At 47.8% G+C, this 18,401-nt stretch overlaps 1 protein-coding gene across 1 annotated transcript in view; it reads right to left on the bottom strand.

Moving 5' to 3' along the window:
* The window catches only part of LOC140204787 (ras-related protein R-Ras2-like), a 63,546-nt gene that overhangs the window by 10,920 nt on the left and 34,225 nt on the right, over positions 1 to 18,401 (bottom strand). Inside the window, exon 2 of the mRNA XM_072271587.1 lies at positions 13,156 to 13,243. Within this exon, the coding sequence (XP_072127688.1) occupies positions 13,156 to 13,243 (88 nt within the window). The remainder of the gene's footprint in view (positions 1 to 13,155; positions 13,244 to 18,401) is intronic.

Below are 18,401 nucleotides of genomic sequence, written 5' to 3'. Positions count from 1 at the left end.
ACTGCCCACCAACCCAACTACAACCTGTGCTGTGTCACAGGAGGCTCAACCACACAGAGGTCCATCACTGACACATCCAGGTAGGCACTGCATTCAGCATTCGGACATTAATTAGGCAGGTGGGCATCTGTACTCAGGTAACAGAGGAGCCTGCTGACAGCCACATTCTAGGCCGCAGGAGTACGTGCTGAGGGACGAACTCTGCTATTCAGCCAACTCTGATTCTGTAGTTGTAGATAGTTAGGAGGAAATAGTGCACAGGAATAGGTCCTTCAGACGACTGAGCTCATGTCAGTCACACACCCATTTATATACTAATGCTATCCAACCCATTTTATCATAAAGATTAGCTTTATTTGACATGTGCATCTGAGCATACAGTGGAATGCATCAACGACCAACACAATCTGGAAGTGTGCTGGGGGCAGCCTGCAAGGCACCAACACAGCATGCCCACAAATAACTAACCCTCAGCAGTACGTTGGAATGTGGGAGGAATCGCACGCAGAGAGAGAGATAGAAATCATACAAACGTACCGCGCTGTGCAAAGGTCTTTATATATAGCAAGGGTGCCCAAGACTTTTGCACAGTACTGTATTTGTCAGCATGGAGCAGACAGCGAGTTTGTAAGTCCAGAGGGAGTAAAGAATTTGGGAATGGCAAGACTGGAGAGCCGCGGAGGAGTGGGGAGGGGATGTGGGACAGGTGGCAGAGAGGGAGTGTCCGGGGGGGGGGGGGGGATGGCACAAGTGTAGACACACCCAGCCCTGAGACACCAGGCAAGGTCATTTGATTCCAAACAATTGGAATATTGGTCATTACAGAATGTCTCTCTGGTGCTTCCCTCGCCCTTACCCTTTTCCCAACCATGATTCAATTCAAGAGGGCCAAAAGAAGTTGCTCTAGCAGACGCGAAGGAGAATCGTGAAGGATTTTTCAGGGCAAAAGAATGGCAGGGGCCAAAATTGGTCCTCTGGAAGTCCAGATTGGTAATCCATGTGAGGAGCCAACCCAGATGGGGGAGATCTCAAATAAATCTTTTGCATCTGCGTTTACTCAGTAGACAGACACAGAGTCGATAGAAGCGAGGCAAAGAGGCATCAACTTCATGGACCCTGTACAGGTTACAGAGAAGGAGGTATATGTTGTCCTGAGGCAAATCAGTGTGGATACATCCCCAGGGCCTGACAAGGTGTTCCCTCGGACCCTACAGGAGGCAAGTGCAGTAATTGCCGGGGCCCTAGCAGAGATATTTAAATCCTCCTTAGCGATGGAGAGGGGTACCAGAGGATTGGAGGTTGGCCATATTGTTCCAATGTTCAAAAAAGGCTCTAAACATAAACCAGAAAATTTTAAGGCCAGTGAGTCTAACGCAGGTTGTGGTAAAGTTATTGAAAGGTATTCTAAGGCAGGGGTTCCTAACCTTTTTTGCACCGCGGACCAGTTTAATATGGACAATATTCTTGCAGACTGGCCGACCGGGGGGGTGGGGGGGTCAAGTTCAACAGTGCGTGACAGGGAATGAGGAAAGGTGCAGCTGACTCATATCATTTCATATCGCTTCCTCACGGCCTGGTAACACATGATTTGCGGCCCGGTGTTTGGGAACCACTGATCTAAGGGACCGGATATACAAGTATTTGGATAGACATGCACTGATTGAGATTTGTCAGCATGGCTTCGTGCATGATAGGTCACGTCTAACCAATCTTATACAGTTTTTCGAGGAAGTTATCAGGAAAGTGGATGAAGGCAAGGCAGTGGATGTTGTCCACATGGACTTTTAGCAAGGTATTTGACAATGTCCCACATGGAGGTTGGTCAAAAAGATCTAGTCACTCGGCATTCAAGATGAGGTAGTAAATTGGATTAGGCATCAGCTTTGTGGGAGAAGCCAGAGAGTTGGCGTAGAGGTTGCCTCGTTGACTGGAGGCCTGTGACTAGTGATGGGCCACAGGGATCGGTGCTGGGTCCTTTGTTACTTGTCATCTATATCAATGATCTGGATGATAACGTGGTTAACTGGGTAGGCAAATTAGCGGATGACGCCAAGATTGGGGGTGTAGTGGACAGCGAGGAAGGCCATCATGGCTTGCAGAGGGATCCGCATCAGCTGGAAAAATGGGCTAAAAAATGGCAGATGGAATTTAATGCAGACAAGTGCGAGGTGTTACACTTTGGTATGACCAAACAGGATAGGTCTCACACAGTGAACGGCAGGGCACTGAGGAGTGTGGTAGAACAAAGGGATCTGTGAATACAGATCCATTATTCATTGCAAGTGGCATCACAGGTAAATAGGATTGTAAAAAAAGCTTTTGGCACGTTGGCCTTCATTAATCAAGGTATTGAGTAAAGGGGTTGGGATGTTATTTAGAAGCTGTATGAGACATTGGTGAGGCCCAATTTGGAGTATTGTGTGCAGATTTGGTCATCTACCTACGGGAGAGATGTAAACAAGCTTGAAAGAGTACAGAGAAAATTTACAAGGATGTTGCCGGGGTCTGGAGGACCTGAGTTATAAGGAAGGATTGAATAGGTTAGGACTGTATTCCTCAGAATGTAGAAAGTTGAGAGGGAGATCTGATAGAGGTATAAAAAAATTGAGGGGTATAGATAGGGTAAATACAAGCAGGCTTTTTTCCACTGAGGTTGGGTGGGACTACAACTAGAGGTCATGGGTCAAGGGTGAAAGGTGAAAAGTATAAGGGGGAAACACGAGGAGAAACTTCTTCACTCAGAGGGTGGTGAGAGTGTGGAACGAGCTGCCAGTGCAGGTGGTGCGTGTGAGCTCGATTTCAACACGCAAGAGAACTTTGGTTTGGTACATGGATGGTACGGCTATGGGGGGCTGTGGTCCCAGTGCAGGTCGATGGGAGTAGGCAGCTTAAATGATTCGGCATGGACTAGATAGGCCAAATGGTCTATTTCTGTGCCGTACCTCTGTACGACTCTGATTTCTCTCTCCCTGCCCCCTTCCCACTCTCAGTCCACAACAGAGACCCATATCAGAATCAGGTTATCATCACTCACATATGTCATGAAATTTGTTTTTTTTTGCGGCAGCAGTACAGTGCGATACATAAAATCACTACTGTACTGGGCAAAAGTCTTGGGCTCCCCAGCTATAAATAAGTGCCTGTGTATTACAGACATTGGTGGGAACTCGTCTTCCGATCACTAACAGTACAAAACGTTACACTAACTGCTGCGCTCCCACATCCTTCCCAGATTCCCAGCAGCGCCAGAGGGTTAACCCCCCCCCCCCCCGACAATCCTCGCGCCGTTGAGATGTGGGAGGAGACCCGCGTGGGGAGTGCACAAGCCCGTGACGCACCCACCAGCAACGGCCCTCCCTCAACGCTGCTGTTTAGTGCACTGACAGCCACTGCTATCGCCTGAGGGACGGTAACGGGCTAAAACTGCCTCTTGGCCGTCGGCTAACAGCTCAAACGCAACGTCATTGACCGCAAAGAGCCGGGGGGCATCGCGAGGGAACGCAAACGCCCCACAGAACGGCGAGGAGAAACCATTCTGTGCTTTTGTGATAGACAGAGGGGAAAAAAATCCGGTCTGCAGCACATTACAGTAACTTTTGCTAGCACAGACAAGTTTCAGACGTGGTCTCCATGGTTACAGCCAAGGAAGTTACCCCACGCTGACAGAATTAAAATTCCTTCATGGTGAAGATATGCACAGCGCAAGGAGGGAGCCGGAAAAACAGAATCTTTCTTGATGAGTAATAAGACTATTACTCACTCAGAGGGGCTTGGAAATCAGACCGAGCTCACTGCCACACACACACACACACACACACACACACACACACCCACCCCCATATACACACACGCACCCCTACACACACACGCACACCTACTCCTATTACACACGCACACCCACACACACACCCCCATACACACACGCACGCACCCCTACACACACACGCACACCTACTCCTATTACACACGCACACCCACACACACACACACCCCCATATACACACACGCACGCACCCCTACACACACACACGCACATCTACTCCTATTACACACGCAGACGCACACCCACCCCTACACATGCACGCACCCCCTCGTAAACGCAGACACATGCACATACACCGCCCTTTGTACACAGACTCACATACGGACACACAGAACAAAATGCACATCAATATTCCCCTCAATTACACGCTTGGACAGAACTACAGACACCCAATTCCACCACACACACACCCCTCCCTCCTCCACTCCAGTCTCCCCAACTTTTTAAATTAAGAGTGCCCAACACTAAATCCAGAAGGGAGAGGTTTCGAATCCCCACCAAACCCAGTCTGCTAAAAATTCTCTCTACTAAAAATCACAATGATTCCCCAAAGCGCTCTCGCCCTCTCCGGTAACTGACAACTCCAACCCGGGGCCTGGTCTCCACGGCTCAGGAATATTCAGGAGCCTGAGCCATGAGGTCATTCACCACAGCTCACCCACACAGGCAGCACGTTCCATGTTAGAACACGAAATCAGAACGGCAGGCTGCCTGTGTTTCATTCGCAGGCAGGCTCTCACACAACTTCAGAGCTCTTCTCTCTTTTATAAATTAGTGCCTGATTTACAGTTGGACGCACCCCATCTGAATACAAATACCGTGCACACGTACACACCCACACACTCGCATCGTCTCCCCCAGCATTGCTCGACGCAGCATCAGAAATAGCAATTAACCAAGTGTGCCCTGAAATTTATTTTAGAGAGGCAGCTTGGAGCAAGCTTCTCCTGCCCTTTGAACTACATCGCCCATTATTGTGCTTTTCCGCACCTTGCGCCACATCGGGCGGCATTTTTTGCTGTTTTCTTAGTAGTTGTCTGGTTTTTTTTTAAAAAAATGTCGAGCTACCAGCTCAATGCTCAACCCAGCACGGGCAGAAAGCGTGCAAGGAGCCGCCCAGATTTGAACCCGGGACCATTCGCCTCAAAGTCTGGTGCTGATGTCACTACACCACCGACCGGCCCAAGTTGCCCAGCAACCCTCAGCTTCACCCTAACCTAACCACGGGACAATTTTACAATGATCAATTAACCTAACCAGTAGGTCTGAGAGAGGAAACGAGAGTAACCAAAGAAACCCCACACATTCCACAGGGAGGATGTACAAATTCCTTACGGAGGGCACGAGGATTAAACAATGAACTTCCACACCCCAAGCTGTAATAACGTCACGCTGACTGCTACACTCCTTATGGTGTGTGTGTGTGTGTCTGTCTGTCTGTCTCTGTATCTTGAACTGCAAGGGAAAGAGCTCCCTTAAAAATTAGTGGACTACCTACCCTCAGAGAAAGTTAGGCAAGATTACCATTTTATATCATTTGGACCACATTTGCAGATTAGCTGAGTGTCAAAGAGCACCAGTAAAGGTTTCGTTTCCTTGGTACACCGCACCTTCGTGACTATCTCAGTTCTATGTATTGGTCTGAAAGGGTTCAAGTTGCCCCATAGCTTCACCTCTCTCACTACAGCCTCCGGCCAGCAAGTCCGCAGGGTTCCATTCCCGTAACCCAAAAGGCTTGCGGGATAGAGATGGAAATGACCCATCTCCAGAAGACGTCCTCAGATCAGTAACTGGTGAATCCATCTCCATCCATCCTTCTGGTCAGTCAAACTCTTGTTTGTTCATGCAGGGTCTCCAGAACCCAGGGAGATCTTGTACCTACTGAGATCCCTCAAAACTAACACACCACGCATCACCCACTGTCATCCCACTTTGATCCTTCAAATAGCAGCACTCTATGTTAAAGATTAGCTTTATATGTCACGTGCACATTGAAACATGGGGAAATCCAACCAAATCAGCAAGGATTGTGCTGGGCAGCCCGCAAGTGTTGGCACGCAACGTAGCGCGGCCACGACTCACCGACCCTAATCGTACACAGAATGTGGGAGGAAACCAGAGCACTGGGAGGAAGCCCACATGGGCAAAGAGAGAACATACAAACTCTTCGCAGGCAGCAGCGGGAATCGGGCCGCGATCTTACCGCTCGCACTTTAAGCCGCGATGCTAACTGCTAGAGCGTTGCCCTGTCCTCAGGAATTCCCACCACAAATCCTCTTCTGACCTCCTTCTCATGGACTGCTTGTCCCACTCCCATCAGAGAGGAGGCCACGTAGCATCCACACCATAGCAACCAGACTCAAAAACAGTTCCCTTCCCCAAGCAGCAAGGCTGATCGACACCTCCACCCACCAACTCCACCACAACTTTATCATTTCCTATCAGTCACCTTATATACAGACACTCCTGTGCCTAGCTTCACTTTATGGACATAGTAAAGGCATCCGTTAGTCTCGCGAGACCATGGATCTGCGCCTGGAAGGTCTTCACTCTCCAGGGCGCAGGCCTGGGCAAGGTTGTATGGACGACCAGCAGTTGCCCATGCTGCAAGTCTCCCCTCTCCGCGACACTGATGTTGTCCAAGGGAAGGGCATTAGGACCCATACAGCTTGGCACCAGTGTCATCGCAGAGCACTGTGTGATTAAGTGCCTTGCTCAAGGACACAATACGCTGCCTCGGCTGGGGCTCAAACTCACGACCTTCAGGTCGCTAGTCCAATGCCTTAACCATTGATCACGTGCCCACTTTATGGACATACAATCAATGTATTCAACTATCTTACGTAGTGTCTGTGTCTTCCTCCGTGCCTCTTTAATTATTGTGTTCTTTATCTTATGTTTTTTAATGCTGCATTAGATACAGTACAACAATTATTTCGTCTCCTTTACACTTGTGTAATGGAAATGACATTAAACAATCTTGAACTTCTTAGAAGACTCTATACTGACTTTGCTAACTGCTTATTTTAATTTCTTTTTATAACATAGTTTTTTTTAATCTATTGCACTGTACTGCTACTGGAAAACTACGAACCTCATGACAGAGTGTGTCATTGCTGATAAATCTGAATCTGATTCATTCTGGTGTGACTGAGTCAAATTGCACCACTCGAGTCAAGAGTCAAGTGCCTCACGACCTGGCGGACTGCGTCGATACCACAATAGGGAGGCAAGCCGCTCGGCCAGGCAACGCGCTTACGCAAGGAGAGACCGAGAAACTGGATTATGTACTACCCAACCTATTTATACAAGCAAAAGACAGCTTGTGCAGAACTGACAAAAGTTTGCAAGAGTTGAACAGTATCAGGGGAAATGAAGCCTCACAGTTCTAGAGACCCAAGTTCAACCTGAACCTCTGGTGCCATCTGAGTGGAGTCTGCACGGTTCTCCCTGTGACACGGAACATAAGTGCGGTTCAGCCCACAACATTGTGTCAACTTCCCAAACTTACTCCAAGATCGGTCTAACACTTCCCTGCCACATAGCCTTCTATATGCCGGCTCACTCTTAAGCTTTAAGAATAAATTGGATAAATACACAGATGGGAGAAGTCTGGAGGGTTATGGACTGGGTGCGAGTCAATGGGACTAGCGGAATAAAGTTTCGGCACAGACTAGAAGGGCCGAATGGCCTGTTTTCTGTGCTGTAGTGTTCTATGGTATCTGCCTCAATCACAACTACCCCCCCCAAAAAAAAAACAGGGCATTCCATACACCCACCACTCTCCGTCAAAACTTACCTCTGGCATCCCCTCTTGACTTTCCTCCCATCGCCTTAAAATTATGGCTCCCTCACGTTAGCCAAACGAGTCTCTGGCTGCCCACTCTGTCTATGCTCCTCATCACCTTGAGCATCTCTATCGAGCCACCTCTCATCCTTCTTCGCTTCAAAGTGAGACACAGGATTAACAGTCAGCAACGGGATCCTTGACTTCCTGACCAACAAGCCACAATAATCTAACAAATTTCGAACGGCCTAAATACAGTAGCTGTGGAGAGGATGTTTCCATTAACGGCAGAGTCTAAATCCAGAGAGGGCACAGCTTCAGAAAAGAAGGACGTCCCCTCAGAGTAGAGATGAGAGGAATTCTTTAGCCAGAGGGTGGTGAATCTGTGGAATTCATTGCCACAGATGACCGTGGAGACCAAGTCATTGGGTATATTTAAACTGGAGGTAGAGTGTGGGCACGTGGCCAAGTGGTTAAGGCATTGGACTAGCAACCTGAAGGTCGTGAGTTCGTGAGTTCGAGTCCCAGCCGAGGGAACGTGTTTTGTCCTTGAGCAAGGCACTTAACCACACATTGCTCTGCAACGACACTGTATGGGTCCTAATGCCCTTCCCTTGGATAGCATTGGTGTCATGGAGAGGGGAGACTTACAGCATGGGCAACTGCTGGTCTTCCATACAACCTTGCCCAGGCCTGTGCCCTGGAGAGTGAAGACTTTCCAGGCGCAGATCCACTGTCTCGCAAGACTACCAGATGCCTTTACTTTTTAAAGAGGGTTTTTGATTAGTAAGGACATCAAAGGTCACAGTGAGAAGGCGGGAGAATGGTGTGATCAGCCGTGATCAAATGGCAGAGCAGACTCGATGGACCAATTGCATTCCCTCTCCGATAGACTAACTCAATATGGAAATCAGCAGCACCTCTGACACGATCATCTTCAACGCTAGTGCCCCACAAGACACTGTCCTCAGCTCCTCAATGTGTACTCACGACCGTGCGGCCAGATTCTACTCCATCTTCGTCTACAGGTTTGCAGGCGACACCACTGCAGGGGGCTGGGCCGCAAGTAGAGACGAGACGGAGGGCAGGAAGGAGGTGAGAACACCTCGTGACGTGTTGTTGTTGCAACCCTCTTTCCCCCAACGTCACGACTTTAGGAAGTGGGGTCAGATCACACACCCTTGGATGCGTCAACGTTGCTGTGGTGAACACTGCTCAGAGCTTCAAGCTCCGAAGAGTGAAATCACCTTGCTCTGGTCCAACCATGTAGACGATGCGGCCAGAATATTCTTGGACCAGACCAATGCCTTTACTCCCTCAGTAGGCTAAAGAAATTTGGCACATCCTCAATGACTCAATGTTTAAAGATCACATCCACAAGAAATGCTATCGTAGGAAAGATCCTCACCACCAGACCATGCTCTCTCCCCACTGCTTCCATCAGGCAGAAGACGACATGAATATAATCCGATAATAAACTTTATTCTGAACGTTTTAGAAAACATGCTGTCCGGATGCATTGCAGCTGGTCATGTACTTGTTCTGCCTGAAATTGCAGAAAGTTGTCGACAAAGCTCAATCCATCATGAAAACCAGCCTCTGTCTACACTTCCAGATGCCTCGGGAAACCAGTCAATGAACAGAGATAAAGATAGAGAATTAGGTTTACCTGTCACATGTATATCACAATATACAGTGAAATGCGTCATTTGCGTAAAATTCAAATCGGCGAGGACAGCGCTGAGAGCGGCCCACACGTGCCGCCGTGCCTCTGGTGCCCACATTGCACGCCCACAACTTACCGACCCTAACCCTTGCGCCTTCGGAACATGGGAGGAAACCCAAGTGGCCGTGGGGAGAACATACAAATTCGTGACAGGCAGCAGCGGGAATCGAACCCAGATCGGTGATTGAACCCAGATAAAGCGATTGCATTAACTGCTACCGTGCCGCCCTCAGACAGGATGAAAGACCCCACCCACCCAGATATTCTCTTTTCAAACCCCATTCCATCGGGAGGAAGCTATAAGCCTTAAAAACACACACACACACACACACCAGACTAGAGGCCACCTTCTACCCCGCTGTTATAAGAAATTTCAATGAACCGCTTTTCCGATGACCTCAAACTAACTTTCCATCATCCTTGCTCCTTATTTCATACCTGCACTACTCTTTCCGTAACTGGAACACAACACTCAGTGGCTACTCTATCAGGTACACATGCACATTAATGTAATATTCAATCAGCCAGTCCAGGCTGTTATAGCCGGGGGTGGTATTTACAACTCCTCCCTTGGAGGGTCAGACACCCTGAGCCAATATGCTGGTCCTGGACTTATTTCCTGGCATAATTTACATATTGCTATTTAACTATTATTACTATTTAATTATTTACAGTGCAACTGTAAAGAAAACCAATTTCCCCCGGGGATCAATAAGGTATGACTATGACTAATGGGGATAGGCTCCCACTACCTATTAAATGTTCCCAGTGGAATGCGCCTCAAATAGCCTCTGACAGCCAAGTCCAGCTCCTGGCCTTCACGTGTGGCTTTGGCTCCTAAGCCCTGTAGAGCCGTTTCTACTGACTGGAGAAGGGGCAAAGATGGGTTGCTGGCACCTGAAAACCAGTCACTTCGGGCAGATGGGGCCTGTCAGACATGGCTGGCTGCTCATTGAGAAGGAAAACTCTGATCTCAAACCTCCGCCATATATATTTTTTCAATTCTTTCTTGCTTCCCTTCTATTATTTGTATATCTGTGCACTTGTAATGCTACTGTGACTTTAATTTCCTTTGGGATCAATAAAGCATCTATCTACCCACTCATGGGGAAGGATTCAGGAGTAAACCCTGAGGGAAAAATCAGGAGCTGGAGTCCCTAAGGCAATCTTACTTTGAGTTCAACGCTGACGGGCAATTCCCGCAACTCTACTGGTGACGAACTCTATCAGTCTCTGCTATTCTTTTGGACTCATCAGCCGTGCAGAGAGGGGGAGCCTACTGCATGGGCAACAGCTTGCTGTCTTTATTGTACTGCCTTGGCCTGCATACCGTCCTGCCGATCGCACAGACACCGAGGATGCAGTATCCATGGCCAATCCCAACCAACAATGGTCCTTGCAATCAGCTAATCATATGGCAGCAAATCAATGCATTAAAGCATGCAGACATGGTCAAGAGGTTCAGTTGTCATTCAGACCAAACATCAGAATGGGGAAGAAAAGTGATCCGAGTGACTCTAACCATGGAGTGATTGTTGGTGCCAGATGGGGTGGTTTGAGTATCTCAGAAACTGCTGATCTCCTGGGATTTTCAAACACAACAGTCTCTAAGAGTTTACAGAGAATGGTGTGAGAAACAAAACAAAATCCAGTGAGGGGCAGTTCTGTGGGCAAAAATGCCTCATTTTCAGAGGAGAATGGCCAGGCTGGTTCAAGCTGACAGGAGGGGTGACAGCAACTCAAATAACCACACGTTACAACAGTGGCGTGCGGAAGAGCATCTCTGAATGCACAACACGTCAAACCTTGAAGTGGATAGGCTACTTTTGAACAGAAATACATTTATCAACGTGGAGCGGACAGCAAGTGTGTAAATCCAGCAGGAGCAAGGGATGTCAGGAATGGCAAGGGTGGAGTACCGCGGGAGAGGTGCGGGACGAGTGGCAGAGGAGTGCCAGACTCGGGGTGGGGGGGGGCAGGGTATGGCACAAGTCCAGCCCTGAGACACCAGGCAATAAATCGGTTTATTGATCAGTACAGAACGCCTCTCTGGTACTTCCCTCTCCCTTTTCCAAATCATGATTCCTCTCTCCCTGCCTCCTTCCCACTCTCAGTCCACAATACAGACCCATATCAGAATCTGGTTTATCATCACTCACATGTCATGACATTTGTGGATTTTTTTGTGGCAGCAGTACAGTGCAATGCATAAAATTACTACAGTCCTGTGCAAAAGTTTTAGGCACCCTAGCTATAAATATGTGCCCAAGGCTTTTGCATAGTACTGTATATACGTATTGTAATTTTGTGTCTTTTTAGATTATAATGTACAGTCGGCCGTCGGTATCCGCGGGGGATTAGTTCCGGGACCCCCTCCCCCCGCCCCCCCCGCAGATACCAAAATCCGCGGATGCTCGTCCCTTATATAAAAGCCGAAGAGAGCTGGTAAGGGTATTACGAAAAGCGAAAATAGCGTCCAGCGTTTGTTTTGCAGCGAGCCGTTGCAGAGGCAGAGCGCACCCCAAGCAGCGAGAGTGCCTTATCTCGATTTATTTTCTGCATCTGTTAGCAAGATGTGTCCTAAGGTATCAGAAAAGCCTAAGAGAGCTCGTAAGGGTGTTACGCTTAGCGTAAAACTGGACATAATTAAGCGTTTCGATCGTGGTGAACAAGATAAAGACATTGTGCGTGCGTTGAACTTGCCTGCGTCCACCATTCATACCATTTCCACGCAGAGAGAAAGAACCTTGAAAGCTGTCGATGTTACTATTGGTTCTGCTGATAGCATATCATTCCTGCTTTTACTATATGTTAGTGTTATTTTAGGTTTTGTGTGTCATTTGGTATGATTTGGTAGGTTTTTTTTGGGCTCGGCTTACGAAAGGTTTCATTGGAACGCTCTACTTTCGGACTGCGGGGGATACTTGTACAGTACTTTCGATCCGCGGTTGGATTTGAGTCCGCGGATACGGAGGGCCGACTGTATTGCAATGTACTGCTGCCGCAAAACAACAAATTTCATGACATGTGCCGGTGATATTGCACCAGATTCTGATGTCATATTCCAAATGTACAGCGAAATGAAATGGTCACTATCAATGCCAACCATGCTATCCAACGATGCCAATCTCATGTGCCTATGTCAAGTCTGCATCCCCCTACTCCTCTCCTGTCCGAAATCCATCTAAATGTTATTTACGTAGAGATACAGCACAGTAACAGGTCCTTCCAGCCCAACGAGCCCAATTTCGCCCACGTGACCAACCAATCTTCTCACCCGTACACCTTTAGGATTTGGGAGAAACCAGAGCACCCAGAGGAAACCCACATAGTCACAGGGAGAACGCACACACTCTTTCCAGACAGTCACAGAACTGAATCTGGGTTGTTGGCGTGTAACAGTGTTACGCTAACTGCTATGCAAACGTGCCATTTTAATTGTTAATAGATTTATTTATCGATGAAGGCCTTCTGGGCCTTGCCACTCAGCTATCGCCCCATTTAACCCTGGCCTAATCACAGGACAATTTACAATAACCAATTAACCTACCCACCAAGTGGGTCTTTGGACTGTGGGAGGAAACCCGAGCACTTGGAGGAAACCCACATGGTCACAGGGAGAACGCACAGGAATTGAACCTGGGTCACCACCACGGTAAAGCGTTGGGCTGGCCATCACGCTACCATTGTAAGCTGTCTCATGGTTAGGTTAGGGTTAATCAGGGTTGTTGGGAGGCATGGCTTGAAGGGCCAAGCTGCATCACTAAAGATACTGAGATGCTAGAATCAACTCACAATGTGGATATTGGTGGTACTTACTGTCTAGTCGCGCAGCCCGATCATCGATGACACACTGCTTCGTGTAAGAGTCCTCAATCGTGGGGTCATAGTCAGATACAAAGTAAGACTGAAACAGGAACAGGTCCACCATTAAACAGTGAGTAATTATACTAACTATTAATACAGAAACAACACCACCCAAAAGTGCTGGAGGAACTTAGGTCAGACAACATCTACGGAAGGGAATAAACAGTCGATATTTGGAGCCGAGACCCTTCATCAGAACTGGAAAGGAAAGGGGACCGAAACCAGGATAAGAAGGTGGGGGGGGGGGGTGGTGAGAAGGGGAGGACTACACACTCCCTTCCCTATCTCCCGCAGTATACAAGCCTTTCCTATCACATTCCTTCTTCTTCAGCCCTTCACCTCTTCCACCTATCACCTCCCGAGCTCCTCACTTCACCCTCCCCCCAAATCAGATGCCAGCTTGTACTCCCCCCACCCCAACCTTGCTATGCTGGCGTCTTCCCCTTCCATTCCAGTCCTGGTGAAGGGTCTCGGCCCGAAACCTCGACTGTTTACTCCTCTCGGTAGGTGCTGCCTGAGCTGCCGAACTCCTGCAGCATTTGCTCTGCACACATCGCTCTGGATTTCCAGCATCTGCAGAATCTCGTGTGTCAACAATAAAGTCCCACATCTTTCCCTGACTGCTTGCCCCCACACCCCCCGCCCCGAGGATTCTAATCCCACCTCACCCGCGTTTCCCAGCTTTTGACATAGTCAATCACTGAAATACCTACCTCTGCAGCAGTAAGCGTTAAACCATTGCAAAAACTCATCTGCTTCAGTGGCAGGAAAATCTACCATCCTTACCTGGTCTGACCTCAGGGCGACCTCAGACTCCAAAATGGAGCTGGCTCCTAATGGACCTCTGAAACGACCCAAATTATCACCCATGCCGGAAGGAGAGAGGGACTGGCACGACAAGGGACGAGCAGGAACACACACAAAATGCTGGAGGGACTCAGCAGGTCGGGCAGCATCCACGGAGGGAGTAGCCAACGTTTCGGGCTGAGACTCTTTCTCCACACCAAGGGATGTGCAGTGCTGGCCACAATATCCAATGACAAAAAAAATGGCAGCTCTAATAAAGTTTAGGAAATAGTGGACTATGTCAAGGATCAGAAAGAGAATTTATAAAAAACCCTCACCAGAAAATGGTTATCACAGGAGAGCCCTACTTTAAATGTATGGATGGAAATTACAATGGACATTTACAAAATGGAGAGGATAACAGCATCTGTTAATCATAAGTTGGAACAATTTTATTCATACTGGGAAAAATGGTTTAACTACACAAGACCTCATAGTCATAGGCCTGATTTTATTCTCACAAGTCAATGAATATGTTGTAAAAAAAAATCACTCCCTACTTTGTACATAGTTTTCTTCTTTTGATTGTTCTTTCTTTCCTCTCCTTTCTATAAGTGTATACCTCAGATAAATATTATGTGGAGATTTGTGACAAATATATGTACAGTATCTGAAATACATCTTATGGAAATGTTTGTTTGATGAACTTCAATAAAAAATAAATTACAAAAAAAAAGAAAGAATTTATTACCACTGATGTACACTTTGTGGTTACTTTATTAGATACCTCCTGTGCCTAATAAAGTGGGCACTGAGAGTGTATGTTCATGATCTTCTGCTGCTGTAGCCCAACCACTTCAGGTGTGATGTGCTGTGTGTTCAGAGATGCTGTTCCGCACGTCACTGTTGTAATGCATGGTCATTAGAGTTGCTGTCACCCTCCCGTCTGCTTGAAGCAATCTGACCAACCTCCTCTGCCCTCTCTCATGAGCAAACAAGAGAAAATCTGCAGATGCTGGAAATCACACACACACACACACACACACACACACACAAAATGCTGGAGGAACTCAGCAGGCCAGGCAGCATCCACGGAAAAAGAGTAAACAGACGAGGTTTCGGGCCGAGACCCTTCTTCAGGACTGGAGAGAGGAAAAAAAGATGAGGAGTCAGAATAAGAAGGTGGGGGAAGGGGAGGGGAAGAGGAAGCATAAGGGAATAGGTGAAACCTGGGGAGAAGAGGTGACGGGAAGAGCTGGGAAGTCGATTGGTGAAAGAGATACAGGGCTGGAGAAGGGAGAATCTGATAGAGGACAGAAGGCCATGGGAAGAAAGAAAAGGGGGAGGAGCACCAGAGGGAGGCGATGGGCAGGTAAGGAGATGAGGTGAGAGGGGGGAATGGGAATGGTGAAGTAAAGGGGAGGGGGTGGCAGATTTTTTCTTCTTTGAAATCCGACTACCACACTGAAGTCTCTTCCAGGGGTGCCTACCCTGAAGAAATTTAAATCTTCCCTTCAACAGGAGTTCAGTGAAACCCTCTTTCACTGCTCCCCCTCTGTGATCTCTGCTGCCCCTCTCGTTATCAAGAACTGCAGCTCACTGGATTTTTTTCTGTTCTTCCTGCAAACTCTAGAGCAGGGGGTTCCCAAGCTGGGGTCCACGGACCCCTTGCTTAATGGTGTAGGGTCCATGGCATTAAAATGGCTGGGAACCCCTGATCTGGAGACTGTTGTGTGTGAAAATGCCAGCGCTCAGCAGTCTCTGAGATACTCAAACCACCCCGATTGGCACCAATCACTTCAGTCAAAGTAATTTAGATTACATTTCTTTCCCATTCTGATGTTTGGTCTTAACAACTGAACCTCTTGACCATGTCTGCATGCTTTTATGCATCGAGTTGCTGCCAGATGACTGGCTGATTAGATATTTGAATTATTGAGGTGTACAGGTGTATCTAATAAAGTAGCCTGTCTTGACATTTACCACAAAGTAACACAGTGCAAAGACAAAAATTATGATACAGTACTGTGCAAAAATCTTAGGCACATATTATATAGATATATCTATCTCGAGGGTGCCCAACACTTTTGCACAGTACTGTATTTGTCAACATGGAGTGGAGAGCGAGTTCATAAATCTGGCAGGAGAATAGAATGCTGGGAATGGTGAGGGTGGAGTGATGTGACAGGGGAGTGGGACAGGTGGCAGAGGAGTGCCAGGGTCAAGGGAGGGGGGGTGCTGGCATGGGTGCAGACACACACAGCCCTGAGACACCAGGCAAGGTCATTTGATTCCAAACAATTGGAATATTGGTCATTACAGAATGTCTCTCTGGTGCTTCCCTCTCCCTTCCCCTTTTTCCAACCATGATTCCCCTCTCCCTGCCCCCTTCCCAGTCTCAATCCACAATAGAGACCCATATCAGAATCAGCTTTACCATCATATGTCATGATTTTATTTTTGCAGCAGTGCAGTGCAATACATAAAATTACTACAGTCCTGTGCAACAGTCTTGGACACTGTATACGTGCACCTCAGACTTCTGCAGTGTTTTAAGTTACAAAATAATACAGTGCAAAAGAGAAATAGAAATGCCATCGACAAGATGCACTGGAACAATGCAGCAAGTGCAGGCCCTCCAGCCCACAATATTGTGCTATCCCTTTAACCTACTCCAAGATCAATTAACCCTTCCCCTCCTGCATAGCTCTCCATTTTCCTTCATGCATGCGCCCACACAAGAATCTCTTAAAGGCTCCTAATGAATCTCCTTCTGTCACCACCCCTGAAAGTGCGTTCCAGAAGCCTGCCACTCTGGGGGGGGGGGAGGCGAACGTACCTCTGACATTCCTCCAATCACCTTAAAATTATGCTGTCCCCCCACATTCCTCCAACAATATCTCTCAGACTGTGACCGCTGCAGCCAAGGACAAAGGCCAATTGTTGGCTTCCCCTCAAGTCGTACACGATCCTAGCTTGGAAATACATCCCTCTTCCTTCATCACTGGGTCTAAATCCTCAGAATTAGAATATTCAAAGTTCAAGTTCAAAGTAAATTCATCACCAAAGTACAGGTACGTCACTGTGCACTACCTTGAGATTCACTTTCTTCCAGGCATTCACAGTAGGACAAAGAAATACGGTAAAAGCTGACACTAACACTGACGAACAACCGACGTGCAAAAGAAGAGAAACTGCGCAAATTTTTTTTAAAAACCGTGGAGCATTGAGAGCTGTTTTGGGCCCCTTATCTTAAAGGATGTGCTGGCTCTGGAGAGTGTACAAAAGTGTCTCACAAAAACGATTCCAGGAATGAGAGCCTTGTCACATGAAGAACGTTTGATAGCTCTGGGCCTGTGCTCACTGGAGTCCAGAAGAATGAGGGGTGGCTTCTTGGAAACCTATCAGAATGGTGAAAGACCTCAATAGAGTGGACGTGGGGAGAGGATGGTTCCTGTAGTGGGAGAGTCTAAGACAAGAGGACACAACTTCAGAATACAGGGGCATCCTTACAGAACAGAGATGAGGAGGAATTTCTTTAGCCAGAAAGTGGCGGTCACAGGCGGCTGTGGAGGCCTAGTCTTTACATATGTTTAAGGAAGAGGTTGATATATTCTTGATGGGTCAGGGCATGAAGGGGTATGGGGGGGGGGTGCAGAGACTGGGGCTGAGAGGGAAAATGTCAAGAGCAGACTGGATGGGCCAAATGGCCAAATTCTGCTCCTATGTCTTTTGGTCTTGATAAGAGATTGCAGCACAAAAGCCGCAGAGAAGGTACAGTGTGGGTACAATAAGGTAACGAGATAGATTAACTCTCTCCCCAGTGGCACTATGGGAATGCCCGCAACAGCAGCTCAAGAAGGCTGCTCACCATCACCTCCTCTCCTCAGGGGCAATTAGGGGATATTGACTGGACCAGTAATGTCACGTCCAAAAAAATGGAGTTCTCATCAGCACTTTTCACACTCACGAGATTCCAATGTTTACTGTCAAAGAAGAATACCCATCTTCTTTGCCCCCCCCCGAGAGAGGGGGCGGTAGTGCACAGCAAGATCCCAAAACAAAATATTAGGATGCTGCGGGAGATAAACCCCATGGGCTGCGGGGCAAATATCTTGCCAGCACGCACTGAGGAATCCTTTCTGTACCAGGGACCACGGCACATTATATCCGTATAAAATTGGACCCGTTGTTTTGGGATTTTTGATGTAATGCCCGCATACAGCAGCCCAAACTCTGACCCGGATTTCTGGGCTGGATTCTGGACTCTCTCACGCATCGAGAGGCAGGAGCAGAACCCTGGCTCAGAATCCTGTTCCGGTTTTTTAAAAAAAAAATCACCACAGAATTCTCAATCAACCAAGGGGGACCTTCCCGCACACCCCTGCCCATTTTTACCCAACTTAAGGCTA

The sequence above is a fragment of the Mobula birostris genome, chromosome 11 (genome assembly GCF_030028105.1).
Source record: "Mobula birostris isolate sMobBir1 chromosome 11, sMobBir1.hap1, whole genome shotgun sequence".
Lineage (NCBI taxonomy): Eukaryota > Metazoa > Chordata > Chondrichthyes > Myliobatiformes > Myliobatidae > Mobula > Mobula birostris.
The sequence above is the reverse complement of the archived record's forward strand: the minus strand, read 5'-3'. Positions and strand labels throughout refer to the sequence as shown.